At 35.7% G+C, this 8,729-nt stretch overlaps 2 protein-coding genes across 2 annotated transcripts in view; one reads left to right on the top strand and one right to left on the bottom strand.

Moving 5' to 3' along the window:
- LOC100634864 (putative cystathionine gamma-lyase 2) overlaps window positions 1–8,729 on the top strand; it is a 15,439-nt gene that overhangs the window by 4,004 nt on the left and 2,706 nt on the right. The window contains 3 exon segments of the mRNA XM_019999876.1: window positions 101–277; window positions 326–383; window positions 434–499. Of these exon segments, the coding sequence (XP_019855435.1) occupies window positions 101–277; window positions 326–383; window positions 434–499 (301 nt within the window).
- On the bottom strand, window positions 2,214–7,124 carry LOC109584220 (uncharacterized). Its single transcript, XM_019999879.1, has 8 exons — window positions 6,288–7,124; window positions 3,709–5,736; window positions 3,334–3,621; window positions 3,248–3,286; window positions 3,097–3,198; window positions 2,910–3,044; window positions 2,536–2,805; window positions 2,214–2,470 (listed from the first exon to the last, which is right to left on the bottom strand). Exons 1-8 carry the CDS (start codon window positions 7,120–7,122, stop codon window positions 2,427–2,429), a joined length of 3,741 nt encoding a protein of 1,246 aa, XP_019855438.1. The 5' UTR covers window positions 7,123–7,124; the 3' UTR covers window positions 2,214–2,426.

Here is an 8,729-nt window from a genome sequence, read left to right as displayed (position 1 = left end):
TCCTCAGTATTAAACCCACCAATCATTAATGTACATGTACATATACTTATAATATGTACACGTGTATAGAATCACCAAATAACTCATTCTATTTCTACAGCTGGTATGGATGGAGTCTCCCACTAATCCTACACTGACTGTCATTGACATTGCAGCTGTTTCTGAGATTGCACACAAGAAGATACCGCCCACAAAAACTAATTAGATTAAATTGACCCCGCCCCTTTAGAGATGCACTGTCGTGGTTGATAATACATTCTTGACTCCGTATTTTCAAGTAATTTTATAAATTTATTTTTATTTTATTTATTTTTATTTTTTATAGCGTCCTTTGTCATTGGGGGCTGACTTGGTCCTTCATTCAATGACTAAATATTTGAATGGTAACCCGTTCAATTTTGACTGATAGTTGGTTTCAAATTTGATCCTACAGGATACTGTGATGTGTTGATGGGCAATGATAAGGAGATTCATGAAAAATTGAAATTCCTACAATTAGGTAAGCAAAATTTTTCTAGTTATGGCCATTTTAAAAAAATCGGCCAAAATCAGAAAAAATCCCTGTACTATAGCCCATGGTTTTTTCCAAAAAAATGACTCAAAAATCACTCCCAATTTTTATTACATTTTTTGATATATATTGATGCACTTATGCTGTGTAGAAAGTTTGAGCTGATTCCGACTTCAATTTTTCGAGTTACAGCCATTTTTTAAAAATGCAAAAAATTGGAAAAAATCCCTGTACTATTATAATAGCCCATGGTTTTTTCCAAAAAATGGCTCCAAAATCACCCCCAATTTTTATTACATTTTCTGATACATATTGATGTCCTTGTGCTGTGTAGCAAGTTTGAGCTGACTCCAACTTCAATTTTTCAAGTTATGGCCATTAAGAAAATGCCAAAATTTTGAAAAATACCCAAGGCTATATATAGCCCATGGTTTTTTCGAAAAAATGGCTAAAAAATCACCCCCAATTTTTATTACATTTTCTGATACATATTGATGTCCTTATGCTATGTAGAATGTTTGAGCTGATTTCGATTTATATTTTTCAAGTTATGACCATTTTAAATTGTCCCTTTATCATGTTTCCTTATCCCTAGACTAATAATCTATTAAAGAAGGAACTTGCTGAGGTTGAGATTGAAGTGAATCGACAAAAGAGACAAGTACACGAGGAAATGAGAGCAGACGAAGTGAGAGAAGAAACAAAAGTCAAACTAGAAACACAAACCCAACTAGTGACTGTCTTCAATGAGCATAACAGAGCACTGCAGATACAGGTGAGATTACTAGAATATACCAATAATATACTAGAGTACACTGAGTTTTACTGAGTTATGCATAGGTCGTACAGTTGCAGAATCAAGTAAAGGAACTAGGCGGAAAATTAGAGTGGGACAGGCCAGTTACTCCACCACCTATGCCAGAGTTACCTTTAAAAGTATGCATAGTAATATACTAAAAATTACACTAAGTTATACTGAAGATTATTGAGTTATACTGATTATATTGATTATTAAGACTTAAATTTTTAAAGTTACAGCCATTTTTAAAAATTGGCCAAAATCTGAAAAAATCCCCGTACTATATATAGCCCATGGTTTTTTTCCAAAAAAATGACTCAAAAATCACCCCCAATTTTTATTAAATTTTCTGATACATATTGATGTACTTATGCTGTGTAGCAAGTTTGAGCTGATTCCAACTTAAATTTTTAAAGTTATAAGCAAGCTGTTCATATTCTGAAAAAATTCCTATACCCATGGTTTTTCAAATAAGTCACTCCCAATTTTTATAACATTTTAATAGATACATGTGTATATGCTATGAGCCACATGTAATTCATTCCAACGTGTTACAAGCCTCAATGAATATCATTATAGTCCAACCCACGATAGCCTTGTAGATATGTATTACGTATCTCATTCTCTCTCCTTCATTAGAATGGTTCTATATTGGAAGGATTATTATTATGGAAGAGTAATCTTGATAAACATTTTGCTGGTTTGGATGACTGCATGATATGCTTTAGTATCATTCATGGATCTAATTATTCACTACCTAAAATGATATGTAGAACTTGCAAGAAGAGATTCCATTCATCATGTCTGGTAAGGTAGTACATGTACATGTATTTTATTGAGTGTTGATACAGTGAATAGATATTACACTCATTTGTTCAGTTATTATTTATTTTATTATTTTCCTTTCAGTATAAATGGTTCAGTACTAGTAACAAGAGCAGTTGTCCTCTCTGTAGGAACATTTTCTAATTTATTTATTTTGTGTGTCAAAATTTTAAATTTATTTATTAATGATTATAACTTCATTGTTTAAATGATTCCTACTACACAAATTAGAAAAGATAAAACACACAGATCATTTAAATACAAACTAAAATAAAAGGAATAGACCAAAGTTTAAAGTTCATGCTTTTTCTTTGCAACTCTGGTCTTCACTAATTCTGCAAATACCATTAAACCAAATACCATAATCATATGTGATGTACATTATACATGTAGTAATTACCTGCTGATTTGTATTCTTCCATTTCACTTAGAGCAGTACCCAACTCGCTCCATGTCGCTTTTCCTCTTCTCAACCACAATGATAGCATCTCTAGTAGTCTTCTATGAGCACTGTTTGTATCAGCCTCAATTGTTGTTAATGTAGTGTGTAATATTTTCAGTCTAATACCAAGATCAAGCCAGCGATGATCAGGAAAGTGACCGTCATGTAATAGGCCTAGTATTTCTTTTAAATCAGTGATTTCTAGTTCTGTCCAACCATTGTTGCCTTCTACATTGTAAGAAATAAAGGTGTTACCAGCTTAATAATTTTGTGTGAAATTCAAAAAAGCAAATCTGAGTAGTAAATGCATAGTTTGACAATTTTGGACTTACTATCAAAAATAGCTTGGCCTTCATCATTAATAATCCTCATATAAGCTGTTATGCCCACAATAGCAAAAAGTGCAACACATATAAACATAAAAACCACGACACCTAACAAAATAGTCCATGGACACGAGCTACCTGCTATAATAATTGTTGATAAGCATTATAAAACATACTGATACATCTATATTACTTCTGCTTTTTTCTGCTATTTGTTTCTCTTTTTCTTCTTCCTCTGCAATATGGTAGCTGTCTTGTGCTGGCACTGGCTTGCTTTGTGGGATGTCATTGGACTCTATAATTGAACACCAACTTATTATTAGTATAATATTAATAACACATACCAATGATTTCTTCCTGTGAACAATCAATTCCACATTTTCCTACAATAAAAAATTAATAATTATAAAAACAATTACACACAACTCACTGCGTATATAATCAGCTACAGATTTTTGACTTAATCTTTCAACAGCATTAGCAAGTGAGACATAGGTTACTCCGCCATTTTCGTCCACAGCATCAGCTTTTAGCAACCAAGTAGCAAGGCATTCTCTAAGAGCAGCACCTCTGGTGTAACTGTACTGTATGTTTGAGAGTGTTGGATGTTGATAGAGGCCTAACTCTAGACCAAGTCCCTCCCAATCACCATTAAAATGACCTTCCCTGAGTAAATTCAATACTTTTTGAAGGTGAGTGATGTCAAGTGTCTTTGAAGCTACATAATAAAAAAGATAGACAAAAGTTACACAAGCCACAATAAAATTAATAGCAAACTTGTGAAGAGAATAAGGAAAATAATTACCTTCAGTTAAGGTTTGATAAGTGATATGAAACCAACTCCAGCGCTTCTCTTGCCCACTGATAAGAGGTGGTTTTGTGCATAAAGTGCATTCAGCTTTCTTTTCATCTTCTTTTTTGACAATACAGTAGGAGTCTTCTGTAGAGCAATCAAAGGTGAACTCATGACCATCAGGTTTCAAGTTAATGGCAACACTACTTCTATTAATTGCTTCTGTTACTGCTTTGCAAATAAGTGGACAATATTTTACTTCATTGGATTCAAAGTAAATTTCAATATGTCGGTGCTTCTTAATGAAATGAATGGTGCCAACAAGTTCATTGTGAACATAAACACGAAAAGACATGGCATCCCGATGTCTGAAATATTTTCTATGTGTTCGAGGAACTGCTGATGGAGGGAAACGAAACTGTGGTTGCTTGAATGTCATTAAATTGATAATTGCCAAAGAGAAAATTCCACGGGGAACAGGTAAAATTTCTTTAGTGACAGGATTGCACCAGACTACTAGTAACGAGTCGATAAAATCTGAGTCTGGAGGTGGACCAGTAGATCCACAAGGAGGCAATGCAGAAGGAATGAAATAACCACCATCCATCTCAACAATGATGTGTAGGTGAAGCAATAGCTTGATAAAATCAGACTTAGGAAATCCCTGGTCATCTTTTAACTTATCCAGCAGTGATTTGGTGAATATGCCCTTCTTACTTAGGTTATCCAATTCAGACTGTGAAGGTGTTTCCTTTGTAAGGTGTCGCAAAAACCTTCGATCGATTTTATAAGTAAGAGCTAAAAGACGTGAGAGGATATTAAGAATAGGATGAGGATCAACAAACACTATATCAGGTAACACTTGAGGATAATAAAGAATAATAGTAACATTGTGAAGATACTGTAGAGCCAGCCTTGTATCAGCTTCATCCATTTGAAGACTTTTACCAGCAAATAAGACATCATCTAACTGAAGGAAACTGTGACCTTCAGCCTTCTCCAGCAAAGTCAGCTCAAAAGCAAACCATCGAACTGGAATCTTGAATACATCGCCAGAGACATCATCATATATTGTTTCACAAAGATTTTTGGCTTCCACTTGTCTTTCAGGACCAGATTTGAGCATTGTATTAACTGGATATATGATTTCATTAGTATCTCCAAGTTTAGCAGAAATGATATAATAGCCTTTGTCTTTAGACCCAGATTTTAATGATGACAGCTCCTCGTTATACTTCTTAATATTTTGCGGTGTTGCTTTAGCATCATCACTGTGTGTACCCAGAATGAAATATCCTGGGTACTGGAGTGCTTTTTTTGACTGCGGTGTGTCAAGTGGTTGTAAAATAGCTCCAGAAGACAGCACATCCTTTATAAATTCAATATTTGTATATGAAAATGTTGGATCACAGGGAAATGGTGTTCCATCAATTCGATATCGAAGATCAAGCTTCTCATCAAGACCTTTAGAAAGGTCTAGTGTGATGATATTGAGTGAAGCAGGTCTAGTAAACAAAGGCAATAGCTCTTGAAATGCTGTCTGGCCACCAGAATCAATAATGTATACCAGGTGACGATCTAATTTAGCTTTTGCTTCTGGAATGGCTCTCAAAATTTCATTACATATTTTAGTTGAATGAGGATCGTGATTGTCTGCTGCATTTGCTGATTCTGGTGTTTTAGCCTCAATAGGCATAGAAATAGAAATGACTTCTGAAGACTTCTCCTTTGGCCTTGTGTCATGTTTTGCCATTGGCGTTTCCTCTTGCTTTGCTGCAGCTTCCTTTAAATCACATGCCAATCTTGAAAGAAGAGCCTTCACATCGACTCTTTCCATACGTCCATCAGCAACTGATATTCTTGTAGCTTTGACAGCGCGACAAGTAATTGGTGTACTGTCAGTGACAGCTTCTTCGGGTGGATCTTCATTAAGTAGGAGACGTTGGGAACATGTTTTACCAGAGCCAGGAGGACCAAGCATTTGAACACGTTTAACGGTTAGATTTACAGTGCCTTCTTGTAACCATTTAGATACAGCATCTACATGTATATAGAAAAGGTTGTTGTAATTAATTCAACAAAATTTGCTCTGCCAAATTTTAATTTTCAACTTAGAGTGTCATACATCATTACTAATGCAGCATTTATTTTAATTAAATCAGTACCGTATAGCGGGAAATTTTGGAGGGAATTAAATTTGGCGAATTTGGCGTTTTGATAGCCATTTGCCAAAATAAAATCCGCCATTTTGAGCTTTTATACGCATGCTCAATGGCACGTGGCCACTAATTCGCCAAATTAAAATCCGCCAACAACCAAAATTTAGCAATTCGCCAAATTTTACTCCCTCCAAAATTTTCCGCTATACGGTACATTTCACACTGGCACAGTTTTTAAAGTGCTTTGTTGATACAGCTGAAATAATGTGCATTGATCTTGTTCACCTCTGGAGGTAAAGTGAGAGTGATGCACATTAATTTGCAAGCACTCTAGACTAGTGTGAACATGATTAATATGCATCAATGCGCATTACTTCTGACAGTGTGAAAAGACCTTAAAACACCAAAGAGTTATTATCACTAATTTCTTACCATAATCAATTGCATCAACATAAATGTATGAACCACGTTTTTCTAACAGTTTATCTGCTAGTTCACCAGTATCATCATCCTCTTTGTCCTTCTTGTGTGAAAGCCCCTTCATGTCATTCCGAAATCGACAGTTTGCTTCATGTCTTGCTTTAAGCATGCGCTTCACCATTATTTTACAACCGATCGGGTGGTAGCAGCAATGAACAAGTTGATGCATGCAGACATTACGGTGAGCTTCAATCTCCTTCCTTTTAAATATAATTTGGCAGCCATAATTGGGACATTCGATCGGGCGTTCTGGACATTCATTGATGTGAGTATCTTGTATGAATTCAAAGGAGCCGGACTCTTTGCAATATTGGCACCAAAACATACGTTTAACACAGGCACTGGCGAGATGATCCCCAAGATTCTTTTCAGGTACTCTTTGACCACACTGCTCACACAACACTAGCTTATACACACATGTATGTGCATGCTCTCTAGTCAGGCTCCTCAGTTCTCCAGTCCATTGACAACCCAACTCTTTGTAGTAGCAAAAGACCTTTAGACTCAGGATTTCTTGATTAAGACTAGTGTCATTGAAATACTTGAATCCGTGCTTACGACAGACAGGACAGTTGTGAGGTGACTCTCTTTTGTAGTTCTCTATGCAGCTATAGCAGACGAGTTTTCCACAGCATGTGAACTGGTGTACATCTTTGGGTACCATTCGGCAAATGACGCACGTGTACTTCTCAGCGAGTTCTCTGTGCCTCTCGGCAAACTGGACATCATACCCACCAGAAAGGTAATCCATCTTGAACGATCTTGAACCATAGATATTTGAGACCATAGAACCACGACCACAGCCACGCCCTATTGCCCTAATTAGTAGTGGTGGGCGATACTGGCCAAAATGGATTCGATACGATACCGATCGATATCAGCTCATATCGGGAGTATCGATACAGTTTCGATACGATATTTAGACCACACCTATGGAGTCACACCCCTTGTTATTGACTGTTTTCATCAATGTTTTCACGCACGTGTATCCACGTGTGTGGATTATGCGTCATTAACTTATTAAATTTTCGTTATTTATATTATTTAACCTTAATAAATGGGCGTGGTCAACGTATCGATCCGGATTCCTTTGAAATTTCGATACCGATACGATTCGATACCGTAAAATATCGTTTGTATCGATAAAATATCGATATATCGCCCACCACTACTAATTAGATCAGATTCAGATCTAGATTCTAGACCTACACAAAATTAATAATGTCTACTTGGCCACATTTTGGTACCAATGCTATACACGTTGGACAGGACCCAGAACAATGGAACTGTAAAGCAATAGTACCGCCAATATTCACCTGCACCACTTATAAACAAGATGAACCAGGAAAACCAGTAAGAAGAGAAACTGATGAGTAACTAATTAACAATGTATGCCACCTTCTCTTTCTCTCTCTCTCCAGCCTATGCATGATTACATTAGGGATGGTAATCCAACTAGAACTGCATTAGAGAAGTCACTGGCAGCTTGTGAAGGAGCACAATATGGTATGAATAACTTATACACCGTATAATTACAAATCATGCGTATTAATTCATTTTAATTTGCAAAGTTTTACTTTAGCAACTTATAAAGTTTTGTCCTCATTAAAAACTATTAATGTCTTCCAAGTATTTTTCATAAAACATCATTTCTCTTTATTATTTTATCTTTTATCACATTTTTATTCTTTCTCTCCATAATTGTCCTCTAAATGATTAAAATTTTTCTCTCTCTCCCCTCCCTCTCTCCTCTTCTCTATAGCTCACACATTCAGTTCTGGTATGTCAGCAGTATCAACAGTGATGCAGGCTTTACTAAAATCAGGAGACCACATTGTATCAGTTAATGATGTGTATGGAGGAGTGAACAGGTTCTTTAGGAAAATAGCCAGTAACTTCAATATCAGTGTCACACTGGTTGATGCTACTGATACTAGCAATGTACTGAATGCTATTAAGGATAATACTAAGGTGAGAGAGAGAGAGAGAGACTAGTTCCATACAGTTGTAGATGTTGTATGGATTTTGTGGTTAACATACAACTGTTGTAGAGTTAGACCTGGCTCTAACCCACTGATTGTTCCATTAAAGTGTTGTAAGGATATTGTGTATAGTGCTGTATAGAAACCAAAGAAACAATGAACAATGGCTTCTTTTAGAATTGTTTTGACTATATTATTTCCTTTTTATGCTATACCATAATACCATTTTTATTTCACAGAGCTATTAAGGGAATTTCTGATCAAAATTAATCCTCAGTATTAAACCCACCAATCATTAATGTACATGTACATATACTTATAATATGGACACGTGTATAGAATCACCAAATTACTCATTCTATTTACAGCTGGTATGGATGGAGTCTCCCACTAATCCTACACTGACTGTCAT

Source organism: Amphimedon queenslandica, unplaced genomic scaffold (assembly GCF_000090795.2).
Source record: "Amphimedon queenslandica unplaced genomic scaffold, v1.1 AMPQUscaffold_13229, whole genome shotgun sequence".
Classification (NCBI taxonomy): Eukaryota; Metazoa; Porifera; class Demospongiae; order Haplosclerida; family Niphatidae; genus Amphimedon; species Amphimedon queenslandica.
Note: the sequence above shows the minus strand (reverse complement) of the source record. Positions and strands in the feature narration are given on the sequence as shown.